Below are 18,109 nucleotides of genomic sequence, written 5' to 3'. Positions count from 1 at the left end.
ACGCATTATGTATACCGAACGGTTCGTTGGAGTAATTAATTATATTTGAAAAAAAAAAAAGAGAGAGAAAGAAATATAATGATATGCGTTCAACAAGGTAGCCCAATAACCCAAACAACGTAACAGGCAACGCCCCTGACACTCCCGAAGAAGAAAAAAACACCATCTTATATGTTTATGTTAGGCTACTCAGCAGGCGCTCGCTCACTCAGTACGCGCTGAAGGCTCGTTGCAAAATAGCCAATGCGTTTAACAGACTAGAAATGAGAAGATGCCCCAATAACCAACAGGTCTGGTGTTTGGGTGCACTTTGGATTCCCTTTAAGCTATAATGGTGATGGCAAGAGAGTGGTGGATAAAAAAACAACGGTATGTCGCATCTGCAACATGACAGGGTACACCAGCGGGATTACAAAAAAAAACAAAAACAAAAAACAGCGGGAATATCTGGGATATATGCGTCAGTACTATCTGGGAAAAGACGAAAAAAAGGAGAAACATGCACGCAGCAAACTATCCCTGCAGCATTTAGACACTATAGCTTACAGGGAATCCAACCCAAACACCAGACCTGTTGGTTATTTTAGGATCTTATATTTCTGGTCTGTTAAAGGCATTAGACATTTTGCAACGAGCCTTCAGCGCGTGCTGAGTGAGCGAGCGCCTTAGGGGCCGTTCACATATCTTGCCTAAAAACGCATGGAAAACGCTAAGCGCGTCTTTCTCCTGAGGCGTCTGTCTTTGCTAAGCAACAATGACGTGCTCTCTCCATGAGACACGGAAATTTCAGCGAAGGATAAATGGATTTGCAGCTCTAAAAATCGCTTGCAGTAGCTCTGCTACTGAATTTATTTCAAAATTGCAATCCATATACAACTATGATCAGCTGTTCCTTCATCTTGGCTGAGCTCTCAACGTTGTTACGGGAAAGGATGAAGCTGATTGGTTGGTTCTTGTCACATGACCCGCGGTGCGCTTGCGGCATTCTGAAAAGTTGAGATGTTTTTACATTTTGCTGTATCTAAAACGTATCGAACCGAACCGTGACATCAGTGTATCGTATCGAACCGAACCGTGAATTTTGTGAACCGTTACACCCCTAGTTTATATGTCTTAGATTTATCTAATAAAGCCTTATTCATATTGAAAAGAGAAGTATCTTGTGTTGTGTGCTTACAAGTTAATGTCTTAAACTGCCGATCTTGTTACTGTGCTAATTGATAGTGTTTCACTATAGTTTGGTGTGGAGAGTGGGGCGGGGCCGAGAGGCGTGGGAACGAGGAGTGAGGCCAGGTGTAGTGATTGGAGATGAGCTACACCTGAGCCCCACCGCTAGTATCGAGTCCCACGTAGGAGATGGAAGGATATAAAACTGGAGTGACGACCGTGAAGGACGAGAGAGGACCAGGCCTGGGACATTATTTTATGTTTTGGCTTTTATTTGTGCGCACCAGTCGTCCGTGAGGGGCTGGTGCGCCGTTTTGTATTTATTTCTGATTATTAAAATTATGTTTTGATTGTGCGCTGGTTCCCGCCTCCTTCTTCCCGATGATTAGGAAGTTTGTATCGTTACAGTCCTTCTTCCGGGTTTCGGCACCACTGTAACGATACAAACTTCCTAATCATCGGGAAGAAGGAGGCGGGAACCAGCGCACAATCAAAACATAATTTTAATAATCAGAAATAAATACAAAACGGCGCACCAGCCCCTCACGGACGACTGGTGCGCACAAATAAAAGCCAAAACATAAAATAATGTCCCAGGCCTGGTCCTCTCTCGTCCTTCACGGTCGTCACTCCAGTTTTATATCCTTCCATCTCCTACGTGGGACTCGATACTAGCGGTGGGGCTCAGGTGTAGCTCATCTCCAATCACTACACCTGGCCTCACTCCTCGTTCCCACGCCTCTCGGCCCCGCCCCACTCTCCACATTTGGATATTAGTATCCAGCGCAGATTTGATGTTAAACGGCTCGTTCACTGAATCGCAGGGCGTCTCCGCGACCAGCCGTGAAACAGTGATTCTGTTCAAATTCCCTTTAAAATCTTAAATGATTCCCTTTGAGCTAAATTGACCTGTTTCCCTTACAGTGCTTCTAATATCCAAATCTGTTAAAGGATTTTTAGGCTGCATTAATAAGGTGCAAATAATGCAACTACCCATAATGGTACATTTCTGGAGAATGAGAACTAGGCAGTTAGCAAATCAGAACACACTGGGCCAGCTAACCATTCTGAGCCCATTACGTTTTTCTAAAGGATGGGCTTCACTGAATCTGGAAGTTAATAGTGTAAACTAGTGTGGATTAAACAAAATATGCCAAAGATAATTTGACTTTTTTTTTTTAATGAAGCATGAACACGTTACAGTGCACCCCATCACGATCGGCCGATCGTTATGCGCATCTCGTCAGTAAAGCCGGTTCTCTAATCAGCGGTTAATTCCATCAGGTGCGTGATTTCACATAGAGCAGCTGTTACTACACAGAGCGGTTGTTAATAGAGAAGATGCGCAAATCCACTTCATTTTCAGCGTTTTTTGGAGCATCTTCTCAGTTAACAACGGCTCTGTGTAGTAACAGCTGCTCTATGTGAAATCACGCACCTGATGGAATTAATCGGCCGATCGTGATCGGAGCACCCCTAGTGTAAAGCTATCTGACACTATGGGGAATTTGTATATGACAAGATTATTCAACATTCCCATTATTACACTTCAATAACAGATAAAGGTCTATAGGTCTTTGTTCTTGCTGGAGTTTACATTTGTTACAGTTTTCATTTTTTTTTTACAATGTTAGAGGTTTAACTTCCGCCTGCCTGAATACACTCCATATCACATTTACAGTCTGGGGGTGTAGCCTCCATTCTCTGAGGACTTTCCCTGCCTCAACAGCATGTCCTCCATGCAGTACAGATCGAATTGACAGGTGATGCTGATCTGCCAACATCAACATTCTTGTTGAGAGTATGAAAAGTGTGAGAGAATTTTCATCCCTAGTGGAACTGTGTATGCATACATATGGCATATTAGTGCAGGCACACTAACTTTTTGACTGCCTCTCCTGGTGACAGCGAGGTGATGACGGAGCTGCCGGGTTGTGTGACATAGAAGAGCTGCTGTTCGTTACGGACTGGAGCAATTTTACACTCATGCTCATGACCCCAAACCACCAAATCTAGGAAATCATCCAAAAACTGTTCAGGGATGTAGTTTGTCGCCCCATGCTTACTCCTACAAAAAACAGACATAATTAATGCAAATAAATTTTATCTGAAAAGAAACTATATATTATTTTTTAAGTGTACTTTTTCCCCGAATACATACATATAGTACCACTTTACCACAATATAGCAAATCTTGTCACTTAGCTCTAAATCACTAAATGTGAACATGTACAACTGCTTTAAAACAATGTGTATTGTGTACAAATAATTAGTGACCTGAAAATGACAAGCATCTACAAAGGGGAAAATATTTATTTAATACCCACAACGAAATTAAGGGTCTGTACGGTTTATGGTAGGTTTATTTTAATGTATAGAGACAGAATACAACCTCTCTAAAAAAAAAAAAAGAAAATTATGTAAAAGTTAAAAACTGCTTTGCATTTCAGTGAGTGAAATAAGTATTTGTTCCCGAAGCAAAAAATTACTTTGTGCAGAAACCCTTGTTGGCAAGCACAGAGGTAAGATGTTTTTTGCAATTGATTATCAGGTTTGCACACGTCAGGAGTGATTTTTATACACTCCTCTTTACAGTTCCTCTATAAATCCTTAAGGAATCTTGGCTGTCGTTTGGCAACCAAAAGTTTCAGCTCCAATCAAATCAAATAATGTTGGTGCGAATAAAACAAAGATGCAAAGTGTTTCATTCATCCAATTAAAAAAAAATAGGGTAATGATTCACATCTATCTTTTTTTACTTGAGCTAATGAAAAATAAATAACTATTGTCTCCAGTTAAACAATATATAGATGTGAATCATTACCCTAAAATATTTTTAATTGGATGAATGAAACACTTTTTCAGTGTGCTATAGCAGGTGATTTTTAAATCAAATTAAGTCAATGTAATTTTAAGGTAAAATAAAAATAATATTCAGATACAGAACTGACGTTTACAAACGTGTCTGCAAGTTCTACTTCACAAAAAAAAAAAGTCAGTTTTGTCACAGTTTAGTCCGTTTCATTTCTCATCCAACACGCGAGAAGTTGAGCTGAACATCCCTTCACAGGGCGCGGACAGGAACAGTTAGCTCGCGCAGCTGTGAAAAGGGACTCTTATTTTGTGCAGTCGGCTGTTCGCTTCCTGCTATCTGTGCCTAAGACCTAAGATCTGTGTAGCTCTGCGCTTCCAGTGCTGAACCGCTGCCAGTGTCCTGCGCACAGATTTCGCAAAATACTTCCACACAAATGACATGATAGCGAATGATTACAATGTAGTCAGTGCACATAGGTGAACTTCCGGAAAAATCGTCCGGAAAAAGATCAAAAACCGGCTGATTGCCGATCGCGTATTTTAAGCAAAAACAGTCCGGTTCCGATTTATGGCCGGTCAACCGGTGCATCCCTACTGAAAATGCATTTATGTTATGCAAACTGAAAACCACTGCATCATAGTAGGGAATCACAATATTAGATTTTTGTCTATATCCAATATTTTTCCAAACATTTTGGCCGATAGCCAATGTCGATACGGATATATACTTCCCTTTGTTTTGAAACATTTATTACATTTTTACATTTACAGTGGAAGCAATCAAAAAAAAAAAAGAGCAATGATATATAAGTGCTATAACAAGTCTCTGTTAGGTTAACACAGTACACTTAGCATGGGTTTTTAAAAAATATAATAAAAAGAAAACGGATAGAATAAAAAAAAGAATAGAGCAAGCTAGTGTTAGAGGTCTTTACACACACACTTGCATAATAAATGAAACGAAAATAGAATACAAAAGATTGGAAAGGTGGTTTGATTTTTTTTTTAAGAATAGAATTAGAATGGTGAGTGTTAAAGTTTGAGGGTCAAATAAAGATGGAAGGCATGTGTTTTCAGCCGATTCTTGAAGATGGCTAATTACTCAGCTGCTCGGATTGAGTTGGGGAGATTATTCCACCAGGCGGGAACATATAATTTAAAGCTCCATAAAAAAGTGACTTTGTTTTTTTTTGGGATGTCACAATCAAGCGACGTTCACTTACAGAACGCAAGCTTCTAGAGGGCAAATAAGTCTGAAGTAACAAATTTAGGTAAATGGGTGCAGAGCCAGTGATGGTCCAGGTGATGGTCCATCATCCAGCAAGAAATGTCTGTTAGACAAGCTGAGATGTGAATAGCTACCGTCGGATCATCAGGATGGAATGAGAGGTAGAGTTGAGTTTCATCAGCATAGCAGTGATATGAAAAGCCATGTTTCTGAATGACAGAACCTAATGATGCCATGTAGACAGAGAAGAGAAGTGGTCCAAGAACTGAGCCCTGAGGCACCCCAGTAGTTAGATGTTGTGACTTGGACACCTCACCTCTCCAAGATACTTTGAAGGAACTATCTGATAGTTAAGACTCAAAACATTGAAGTGTGGTTCCTGAGATGCCTTTTGCCAGTAGGGTTGATAGGAGGATCTGCTGGTTAACCGTGTCAAAAGCAGCGGACAGATCAGGATAAGTACTGAATATTTTAATTCCGCTCTTGCCAGTCTTAGAGCTTCAACAACTGAGAGCAAGGCAGTATCAGTTGAATGTCCACTTCTGAAGCCAGACTGGTTGCTGTCAAGGAGGTTGTTGTGTGTGAGAAATGTAGAGACTTGGTTGAACACCGCTCGTTCAAGTGTTTTTGCAATGTAAGGAAAAAAGGAAACTGGTCTGTAGTTCTCTAAAAGAGATGGGTTTGGGGGAGTTTCTTAAGTAGTGGAGTTATATGAGCCAGTCTAAATGATGAGGGAAAAACACCAATGTGGAGGGATGTGTTGATGATGTGAGTGAGTCCAGGTACAACTGCAGGAGAAATGGCTTGAAGGAGATGAGATGGAATAGGATCAAGTGGGCAAGTAGTAGGGTGATTAGAACGGATGAATTTAGAGACTTCTGCCTCAGAGAGTGAAGAAAAGGATGTAAATGAGTGTATGTTTGCTGGTGATATGAGCTTGACTGATTGTGGTGTGGAAAATTGTGCAATAATGTGTTTAATTTTATTAATGAAAAACGTGGCAAAGTTGTCAGCTATTAGAGATGAAGCAGGAGGGGGAGGAGGAGGAGAAAGTAGAGAGGAAACCGTTTTAAAAAGCATGCAAGAGTTAGAAATTTTTTTAATTTTGTTATGGTAGTATGTCATTTTAGCAGTGGAGACATTAGCAGAGAAGGAAGATAGGAGTGACTGATACACATTAAGGTCAGTAGTATTTTGGGATTTGTGCCACACCCTTTCAGCAGCTCTAAGCTTAGAAGTGTTTGCGTAGAACATCAGATAACCAAGGTGCAGAAGGGGTGTTACGGGCTGGCCTGGAAGATAAGGGGTTTCAGTGTCTAAACAAGATGTAAAAGTGCATTATCCTTGCCTTTTAATCCATTTTTGAGTGAAACGATGATAACTGCACGTGCATCCTTGCAGATAACAGTAGAAGAACAATGATTTCAAGTACTACCCCAATTTTAAAGCTTCCAGTCTTTTATTCTAACTCGATCAGCATGACAGAGTGATCTCTAACATTGTCCTCCTGAACACTCTCACCTGTGTTAATAAGAGAATCACTGACATGCCAGCTTGTTCTTTTGTGGCAGGGCTGAAATGCAGTGGAAATGTTTTTGGGAGCAAGTTAATTAATTTTCATGGCAAAGAAGAATTTATCGGATCACTCGTCATAACATTCTGGAGTATATGCAAATTGTCATTTGTGAAAATTAATATTTGTGTAATTCTCAAAACTCTGACACAGATGCCATGTGTTTTATTATTATTATTTTTTTATATTCTGTACCAACCATAAAAATTACAGACCCTTCATTTCTTTGTAAGAAAAACTTACAAAATCAGCAGGGGATCACATAAATATTTTCCCCAATGTATGAACGGTGTTTGTCTTTGTTTGCATTCTCACAATAGCCTGTTGTTTCCATGCATAAAGTTTAATTAAGCTTAGTATAAGATATAGATTACTTAGCAACTGTCCAATAAAAAAAAGGGAAAAAAAGGGCATATATCTGAAAAATAATTTGATTACGCAAATTAAACAGGACCAACAGTTTCATCAAGGAATAATAAGGAAAGAAATTAAGAAATAAAAAGTAAATAAAATTTAGGGCGAGGGCCCTAATAATGGCGCTACACAGTAGTCCACACAGTTTAACATCAATAATTTTGAAAAATGTAATTCTTAAAGCATTCCTGAACCTGTTTTGATGGATGACAAATAAGTTGAACCAGCCATCTTCATCCTCCTTGGGACGAAGCATGGTCACCTGGTTATTGGTGAACATCCGGTAGAGTCTCTCATCTGGAATGGAACCTAAAAGCACATAACACTTGATTCTTTATAATGTACTGCAAAATTCTTAAACCCTACTTAAAGGTCAAAACAATGTGTCAATGAGTCAACAAACACAGATACGCGTTTTGTGGCATCGTCTCCTGATAACCCAGAAAATAACTTAAAATACACTTTCAGTTTTGATCATACAGATTAGAGTAATGACATCAATCAAATCTGTAAAGGGTCTACTTTTATTTGTCTACACACATAATAACAACAAAACTTTGTCCATTTCTAAAATAAAGAAAACAAACAGGGTGCGCTGTCTGCTGCCTTGGTCTGCGTGATCTTCATTTAGAAACACGTAATTAAGCATATTTTTGTGAGCTAGGCTACATGGATTAATATGCAAAATGTCAATATTCTCCCATATTAGGCCTATATTTTAATTTATATAAAAAATTTCCTTCTGTAAAACAAGATGCATTTTTGTCACACACCACTTTGTTATTCGTTACCTGTCCTTTATGTTGACCGATAACTTTCTGGGGAAAAGATATTTGTCTGTACACTGATTAAGAAATTGTTGCGTGTTTTATAAATTATTTTCTTTATTTTAGAAAAATGTGCAGTTTAATAAAATGTCCTCAGGTTTAAAATCAAGTTCTCTCATTATTATCAGCAAAATACACACAATGTTAAATGAGCTTTATTAATTGCACACAATGAGCTTTATTAACTGAAAATTTCAGTGATTTTAAAGGGATTCTAAATAATAATAAATTGCAGCCACATTTAAATGCAGGAGTGTATAATATTCTTTAAAATATCAGAGTGCAAGATTTGCGCAGCGCGAGTGATGCTAAGTGCACAAGCAGTATTTATTCTTATTTGTCTACATATTTTATCTTCATTATAAATCTTGTTTGGTTTTATTTTGGATAACTGCATGTAAAAAAATTATAATTTGTAATGCATATGCGAAATGTGAATTATTATTCATATTCAAGTGCAAAAATTATTAATGCACATGCATGACATTGGAGGCGCCATCTTGATCACTTGAATTTTTTCCTGATAATAAAATAACTTAAAATTGGGGTCTCTCACATACAGGATAAATATATCTACAGAAAGTTTGAAATGTTTTTTAAATTAATCAATTCAAAACGAAAGCATTCTGTTATCTATGAAGGTTGCATTTCTCTTTAAATGCGCGTACAATATACTGTGGAGATGAGAGACAGCACTGTGAATTTCATTTTGCAGCCGACAAGAAAACATTTGTTTATTAATAAATTATTAAAATGTATCCTCTTTCACAATTATTAGGCTACATCTGCCTGTGCTTTGTGGCAAACTTAATGCATGTCCTTAAACATGGAATATATTAAGGCTCATTATGGATTACAGATGCAAATTGAATATAAACCTCATCTTAGTTGAATAATGACAAATGAATGACTAGAAAAGTAACTAGAAAAATCTTATGTGGAGGCAGACCTATTAAATACCCTCTAGACTCATCTCTGTTAAAGTTTTTAAAGCATTTTATACATGTTTGCATAAAAACCTGGTTTCTCCCAAGGTTTTTTTCTCCATTCTGTCACCGATGGAGTTTCGTTACTTGCCACTGTCACCTCTGGCTTGCTTAGTTGGGGTCACTTCATCTACAGCGATATCATTGACTTGATTGCAAATGAATGCACAGACACTATTTAAACTGAACAGAGATGACATAACTGAATTCAATTATGAACTGCCTTTAACTATCATTTTGCATTATTGAAACACTGTTTTCCAAATGAATGTTGTTCAGTTGCTTTGACGCAATGAATTTTGTTTAAAGCGCAATAATAAATAAAGGTGACTTTGACAAACATAATGAAACGATCCACCGGAAAAAAGAATGAAATGAATGAAAGATAGGTGAAAGATAGTGTATTTGAATTTTGGCGCTCCTTTTTGGCGCTCTGACGCACCTGTCATCGGATGGAGGCGGAATTTATAGCGATCGCCTTTTTCTTTCTTTGTTTTATTTTTCAACAGTTTTTCTATATGTGAGAATGTGTTTTATGTTGAATGTGAATGTATCTGCATGATTACCATCTGTTTGAGTGCAAATCAGCCCACATTTGTGTTATTACCATTTGTATAAGTGTCCATCAGCACATCAGCACTTATTGGCAAACAAAGTTAAATCTTTTTTTTTTTTTTTTTCTTATTATTCTTACTCAAATTATTCTTATTGTATTTTTCTAGGGCTAAAATAAATCACTTATATGATGTCTAAGTTTCTGACTAGTGTTTTATAATTGAAAAAAAAACTATGCAGTGGTATGTTTACTGACTAATTAGTTTGTAGAAGCCTTCAGTACTATTGGGAAATATATTTTCTTATATTTAGGGGGTGGGGGTCTAGACATAGTCTCAGAAAAATATTAGCAGGAGTCTCATTTTTCATGACATCTTATTCAGATTTGAAATAGAAATTCATGGGACATGTGGCTTTCAACCAATTACTTTTCTAGATTGCTCCAGGACTCATTCCATGTATTTATATAGAAAATAAAAAAATATTTAAGTGTGATAAAAATCTGGTTGATACAAAGTAAAGCCCAAAGTGTCTTCTTTCCAAAGACACCAAAATTATAATTGTAACACACTGAAGTAGGAAACTGTCACAATTATAATTAGGTATAGCGCTTTCAGCATTGAATCCCATAATGGGGGGTGCTGGCTAACAGGTTAAACACAAATATCTTTCTTGGCAAGTCACGATGGCTGCCGTTGTTCATTGGTCGGGCATTAACCAATAAAATGTTTTCATTTGCACCAAAGCCCCGCCCCAGTCTCTCCTCTCTCACATCTCCATATACAAGCGCACAAGTGAGTTTTGCAACAGGAATACCGCAAATAGATTAGCATAAGTCAAGTCAGAGCGCTAGGATTTGAACTTGTACTGCCAGATCTGAGAGGTTTTAAGTGCTGACTTGACTTTGTGCAGCGAAGTAAAGTGCAAAAGTAAATATGTTGTTAACATTTGTGTATGTCATTTTATTTGTGTGAATGCATTCTACACATTTGTAGTTTTTGGGAGACAACATATTTTGCAGACTTTCTGTGATTTACAATGCACAAACCAGAAGCAACAATATCTGCAGAAGGGTTGACAATAACAAAAAATAAAACAGGCCTATCAATTTTATAAAAAAAAAAAAAAAAGTTTTTGTGTTTCAGAGGAAAAATAAATGTTAACAACAACAACCTTAATTTATAAAGCACATTTAACACAATAAAATTCATACCTGCAAACTCAGAAGGACTGAAAAAGGTGACAGAATATTGATTATTACCTCATTTGTCATAATGTGGACTATATTCCATAGGGTTGCACAAATCCCTCTGCTTAGACAGTGACATCACTATTTTGGATTTACCTTTAGTACAAAGTGTGTGTGTGTGTGTGTGTAAAGCTACGTTGACTTATGTTATTCATACAATCAAACATCAAAGACAAAGCCGGCTGCAATGAATTTCTGTGCAAAACAGCTTTTACTACAAACACTATCACGCAAGAACATTTTGATAGAAAACAAAAAATATTTAAAGTAGATAAAATTATAATTAATAAAATGGAAATGTCTACATACTACAAACTATTACTACTGTAAACTTTGCAAATAGGACATCAGCCCCTTCAAGTCAATGAACAATAACAAAGTGGGCTGCAATGAATGTCTGTGCAAAACAGCTTTTAGTGTAAAATTTCTATACAAGAACAGTATCACAAAAGAACATTTTTAATGTTTTTAAAAGAACAAGTTTAAAATGAACACAAAATGCAATATAAATATATACAAAGCAGTTCCTTACTTTATGGTTTTTTCTGCCTCTCTTCCCCCCCCCCCCCAATGACAGAGGCACGCAGGGGTTTTTTGATGCTTGAACAACTAATAACTATTATCATCAAGCTATAAAACTCTTCGAATCTACACGATTCACGTGGATGACATTTTCCAATTCAAAACGGCGATTTTCGCCGAAAAGCGACTAGTTTGCAGGTATGAAAATTGATCCAAAGTGCTGTACATCGTTCATAGCAGGACTACACTATAAAAAAAACAATTACAAATCTCCAAAAGCTAAAGAATAAAAATGTGTTTTCAGAGAAGAAAAAAAACAAATCAAGTGATCGAGGGCAATTCCCTGTTATACATGAACATTAATAATTTGCTGCTCAAAAACTTGAATATGAATAGTAACGGAGCACATTTCTTTTAGGTTATAGTATGGGATCTGCTTTAAAAATAAATCTACAAGTCTACAACCATGACAGAGGCAGTCATAACCTGCAAATTGAGGGCTATTTGACGTTTGACATTGAAGTGATCTAACGGCCGATGTCTCAGTTTAATTAAATGGATGCATGACTCTCATAAACTTGTTTAATATTTTTTTCATTAAATAATAAAGATACAAAGCAGGTTAAGTTAAATATTACTGTACAAATAATTCTAAAACGCTATAGACCAATTTTAAGTTTGTAAACTTTCAGGATGTGCGAGCATCATGGTTGCAGAAAATCTGGGAGCGAATAGCTTTTACGGATAGAGAATTACATGGATACAGTATAAAATTGTTAGGTTTAAAAAGATTGCTGATTAGATTGATTAGATGTAATTTTCTAAATGTTCATTGTATATTACAAGAGCTTGTCACTCAGCGATTAGCACTGTTATTCAATGAAATTGGCGTTAGGTAGTGGGATAGTCTTACAGTACGTTTTTTTGTGTGCGGAGACTCTCTAGTGGTAGAAAATAATGGTTTTCAGCTGCAATAAAAGAATAATAAAAAAAGTTAATTTGATTTTATATTTCAAGATTCTGACTTTATTCTCGCAGTTCCGGTATTATATCTAAAAATTCTAATAAGGAAAAACAACTTGTCATTCTCTTTTCCCCTCAGCTCTTTTTTTTTTCTCAGAATTGACAAACTCAACTCAAACAATTTTTGAGTAATAAAGTTTGCATATAAACTTGCATTTGTGAGGAAAAAAAGTCAAAATTGCGAGATAAAATAAATAAATGTTATGTAAAAATGTTAATAGTAAGATTTCTTCTCGTTCCCCGAGATTTCTCATTCTCATATTCTGAGTTCCCGTTCCGATTCCTTTCCTTCCTGTTCCCTTCCTTGTTTTGTTATTTTGTTTGTTTGGACTGAATTCTGGTTTTGACCCATGGCATGTTTGACAAAGATTTTGGATCACCTCTATTTAATATACCTGCGATTGAATCTCTCGTCTGTGTTTCACTGGTTGTCGAATCGTTACACTAATACAATACATTATTGAACAGGAAATGTGAATATTATGTAGACCAAATTATATAGACCTACTGTTTAACGCGCAGCAGCAGGTGACGTAACTATGACGTCTACTCTGAATTGGTCTATAGACTGCGAATAACATTGCAGTTTCACATTTTGCATATTTACAAAGGTAATTATTTTTTTACATTAAATTATACAAAATAAAACCAAAAAAATTTTTTTTAATGAAGATAAAATATGTAGACAAATAAGAAAAAATGTTGAGCGTCATGCAAATCTTGCACTCTGATATTAGTATACTGTATTTAAATGCAGCTACGATTTCTTTTCTTTTTTTTAGTTTTAAGGGGAAGTGGTGGCCTAGTGGTTAGAGAGTTTGACTCCTAACCCTAGGGTTGTGAGTTCAAGTCTCGGGCCGGCAATACCATGACTTAAGTGCCCTTGAGCAAGGCACCGTATCCCAAATGGCTTCCCACTGCTCTAGCTGTGTGTGTTCACTGCTGTGTGTGTGCACTTTAGATGGGTTAAATGCAGAGCACGAATTCTGAGTATGGGTCACCATACTTGGCAGAATGTCTCACAACCTATTTAAAATCACTGAAGTTGTCAACTAATAAAGCTCTTTTTTTTTTTTTACATCTTCTGCACTTTGTTGATTATAATGAGAGGACTTGAGTTTAAATGTGATAATGTTGTATTGTATAATAGTACACAAACTCAAAAGAAATTTTCATAATAGATTTTAAAATTGTAATTATTCCTGTGATACAAAGCTGAATATTAAGCATCATTATTCAGGGTTTCTGCAGGGTTTAATTATTTTGGGGAAGTCGTGGCCTAATGGTTAGAGGGTTGGACTCCCAATCGAAGGGTTGTGAGTTCTAGTCTCGGGCCGGACGGAATTGTGGGTGGGGGGAGTGCATGAACAGCTTTCTCTCCACCTTCAATACCACGACTTAGGTGCCCTTGAGCAAGGAATCGAACCCCCAACTGCTCCCCGGGTGCCGCAGCATAAATGGCTGCCCACTGCTCCGGGTGTGTGCTCACAGTGTGTGTGTTTGTGTTCACTGCTCTGTGTGTGTGCATTTCGGATGGGTTAAATGCAGAGCACAAATTCTGAGTATGGGTCACCATACTTGGCTGAATGTCACTTTCACTTAAATTTAAGACTTTTTAAGACCTTTTTATGACTATAAGGATTGGAATTTATGACCTACACGAATTACAATAACTTCAGTCATTAAAATTCCTCACAAAAGTATTTTTTTTATTATTATTGACTTTGAAAGTAACAAGTTTTATTATTTAAAGAGTTATGTATTATTTCTTAAGATTAAGAAACTTAAGTCTTCGCCTCCTTTTTCTTGAGTATCAAGAACACGGGAACACTTAACAATCGCTAAAGGTCCCCTTCTTCGTGATTCCATGTTTTAAACTTTAGTTAGTGTGTAATGTTGTTGTTGGAGTATAAATATCTGTAAAATTCTAAAGCTCAAAAGTTCAATGCCAAGCGAGATATTTGATTTTTGCCTACAAAAAACGACCCGTTTGGACTACAGCCCTCTAGTTCCTGCAGTAATAACGTCACTAAAACAGTTTTTTTGACTAACCACCGCCCGCATGAATTCACAAACAGGGGGCATGGCCTTGTTGCGCTCCGACGGAGAAGAAGGAAGAGCTGTTTGTGTTTGTCGCCATGTTGTTGAATCGCTGTTTTTTTCATCTCTCAGTCCAATCATCTTTGTTTGGGCTTCCCAGGAACGCTGTACTTTGAGATTAATGGTTACAATTTATGTTTAACTCGGTTCCCGAAAATTATAATGCACATGTAAAACTATGTGCAGCTCATTTTGCTGAGGACAGCTTGCTGAGGACAACTTTCTCAATCTCAATCAGTTTAATGCTGGATTTGCACAAAGATTATTCTTGAAAGATGGAGCAGTTCCCTCTTTGTCTGGAGAAGGCGTTGTTTATGGACCACAACCGGTAAGTGTATTTTATTATTTAAGTTGGTGCGTTTAACAGTTTCTGTAACTTATTACACAAAGGGAAACGCTGTTTAGCTTTGTTAACTAGATGTTAGGGCTGTTCAAAAAAAAAACGAATGCGGTTTTCATGCGCATCTCGTCAGTAAAAATGTTCCTGTGATTATAAATACATCTCCAGCACGTGCGTTCTAGCCCAATCACGTTACCAGGAGGGCAGCCTGCTCTCAGCTGCTGTCGAATCACAACACAGGAACCACTGGCCCAATCAGAACTCGTTACGTATTTCTGAAGGAGAGGCTTCATAGAACAAGGAAGACATCAGCCCGTTTTTGTGACAGTGAAAACAGCAGTAAACAGATAAGTGAATTGTGTGAAAAAGACTGTTTTTTTTACACGCGAAACATGAACACGTTATATTGCTCATTGTAAACACAATCAAAGCTTCAAAAAAGCGCTTAAAACAGGACCTTTAAGTAACATTGTAAATTAACAATTATTTTATGGCATTACTTTCCAAAATAACAAGTGTTATTGGTGTTTGGTCAGGCAGGGCCATAGCTGGGGTTTTGCCCTGTTTGAAATTTAATTTGTATGTTCATTTTTATTTATTTTTTGCTATTTACAGTAGGTGGCCAGCCTATCTGGGCCTTACCGACGCACGTACCGCCGCCGCACTGTAATTCAGTCGCGTGTTAAAATCATTCGCAAAACTACCGACCAGGTGGCACAAAGGGACGGATTGCAAAATGAATGTAATTGTAAAATTAGATAAAAGGAGCAAGTAAAACAACAATAACATTATGATATAACATTGTAACATTAAAAAAAAAAAATTACAATGTTAATTTTTAAAATATTTTGTATGTGTTTGTCGGCACAAGAGCAAAAAGAAGCAAATTCGGTGTACAAGCATTTTGAGACGCCTTTCTCTGCGTGAGCCCTGAACACCTGAACTCCGTGGTACCGAATTGGGCTCTTTCACATCCTTTTGTTTTTTCAAAACTGCGATTAGTATTTGTTCATTCATGTGCAGGAGGGACTGTCCGTGATACGCGACTCTCTCTCAGCATCGAACACAGCGTGTGAGTAACCAGCTTTTCCGCGTCTTTTGTTTGAATGCTTGATACCGATTGTTAGCAACGGGATTGAGGCAGCTACTAAACGCACCGTCTTCGAGTCATAGATTGTTAAAGGTAAATTTTCCCATTGTGATAGCCAGGATGATTTCTATTAAGCTAAGCAGTGACTCAGTATGATACAGTATGTTCGGAGTTTGCGCGGGTTTCTGTGAAAGTCCTTCTGACAAGTCTGTATGCTGCCGCATGGACCTTGTAGTTCTGGAACGATGTGATACCAGTGTGATACCACCCAGATTCCTCATACAGAACTACAACAGGCGAAACAAATGAATGCCATTGCCGCTGCAAGCGGAGTTGATTAATGTTGATTAACATGTATAACCGTTCGAGTCATTTTTTCCTGATAACCCCCGAAAAGAACTTAAATTACACTTTCAGTTTTAATCATACAGATAAGAGCAATACATCAATCAAATCTGTAAAGGGTCTACTTTTTTATATACAGACATAATAACAACAAAACTTTGTGCACTTATATAATAAAGATAACAAACAAGGTGTGCTGTCTGCGGCTTGTCTGCGCTGATCTTCATTTACAAACACGTAATTAAAATGAACTGTAACTCCGTGAATATTCAATGAAGAGACATGAGAGATATATCTATAGAAAGCTTGACATGTCTGCTTTTAAACAAGTGCCGCCAAAAACAAATATTCTGGGGAAAAGTAATCCATATGAAAACAACGCGATGTCAGTTTTTCACGTCTCACTTCATTATCTTCTAATGAGACCATGCCCCCGTGCTAAACACCCTATTAAGATTCAAACTGAAGCATGCAGCTTGAATATGCCTACACAGAAGAAAAAGCAGCGAGACTGTTCAAGTATTTTAATGTTTGCTTCGATGTGATGTGGTTGAGGATTTGAGAAATGGATTTTCTCAGAAAAAAAAGAATGAAGCACTTTATTCAGCAAAGATCATAAACATGAGTAAGTCTCTTAATATTATGAAGTTTCAATAACAATATACAATACTATACCATTCAAAAGCTTGATGTAAATAATATAAATTTAACAAAGATAACTGTAACAAATGTAACAGACAATGCTGTTCTTTCAATTCATCCCCCCTAAAAAACCTGAAAAATATTCTCGGCTCTTTTCAAAATTAATAATAATAATAATAATAATAATAACAACAACAACAACAATAAATGTTTTTTGTAGAAAATCTGACTGTTAAAAGGATTTCTGAAGGATTGTGTGACTGGAGTAATGATGCAAAAAAATTAGTCTGAAAGTCAGCTTTGATTGTTCCTAATAGACTGTTTAACTGCTCCCCCAAGTGGATATTAAATTATGTTGTGGGATAATTAAATATATTCAAAATAAACTACAAACATAAAATTATATAGATTTATTTTGTTCTCACATTCTTTCTTGTAATTCTTACCTCTCAGTGACACAAGCTGACTTAAAGGCTCATTATGCAGCTCATTATCCAGGCCTTTGTCTTCTCAGGTGTAAATCACAATTATATTCATGATAGTTGATGCCTATTCGTATATGACTAAGTGTCTTAGAAAATTTTAATAAATATATTTTTTTCTGTAAATGAGTAAACAAGATGATTTTCACAATTTAGAAAGAAAAATTCTAGGCTACAAGCTCCAGATCTCAAAAGTCCCGGGAACCATTGTTCTTTATGTGTTTTAGAGCCTTATTCAAGTGATTCGTTTTTCACTAACCAGGCATAATATTTTTTTTCTCAAAAATAAAATCATGTAGATACATGCATTTCACATATTAATATAGCCCAGTTTGTGCTGATTACAGTGAGATTAGACTTTACCCATTTTGAAATTTATAAGACACTGAAAAAAGCACAAACGTCAGGGCATAACAAAACTTCTCCAGGCCCCAAACACACCCTTAGAGGGTTCTCCAGAGGGTTAACTCCAGAGGGTTAACGCTTTAACACAGCAAATATGCAAACTGATCAACATTGATGGTAAAAACATTTATGTTACTAAAGATTATTCTTCAAATAGATGCTGTTCTTTTGAAATTTCTATTTATCACAGAATACTAAAAATGTTTAAACAAAATATTAAAATGTCAAATATTTAAAATCCATATAAATAGTTTTCTCTTATTCACTTTGTCCAGTTTGTTTTGCTGACAATAGTTACCAACTGGCCTTATGTTCCTCTTCTTACACTCAGACCTTTAACAGCCAAA

At 36.7% G+C, this 18,109-nt stretch overlaps 1 protein-coding gene across 1 annotated transcript in view; it reads right to left on the bottom strand.

The window, feature by feature from the left end:
- The window catches only part of mre11a (MRE11 homolog A, double strand break repair nuclease), a 271,381-nt gene that overhangs the window by 164,709 nt on the left and 88,563 nt on the right, over nucleotides 1–18,109 (bottom strand). The window contains exons 7-8 of the mRNA XM_026282677.1: nucleotides 7,391–7,505; nucleotides 3,050–3,235 (exon numbers count right to left, since the gene is read on the bottom strand). Coding sequence (XP_026138462.1) covers nucleotides 3,050–3,235; nucleotides 7,391–7,505 — 301 coding nt within the window. The remainder of the gene's footprint in view (nucleotides 1–3,049; nucleotides 3,236–7,390; nucleotides 7,506–18,109) is intronic.

The sequence above is a fragment of the Carassius auratus genome, chromosome 15 (assembly GCF_003368295.1).
Source record: "Carassius auratus strain Wakin chromosome 15, ASM336829v1, whole genome shotgun sequence".
Taxonomy (NCBI): domain Eukaryota; kingdom Metazoa; phylum Chordata; class Actinopteri; order Cypriniformes; family Cyprinidae; genus Carassius; species Carassius auratus.
The sequence above is the reverse complement of the archived record's forward strand: the minus strand, read 5'-3'. Positions and strand labels throughout refer to the sequence as shown.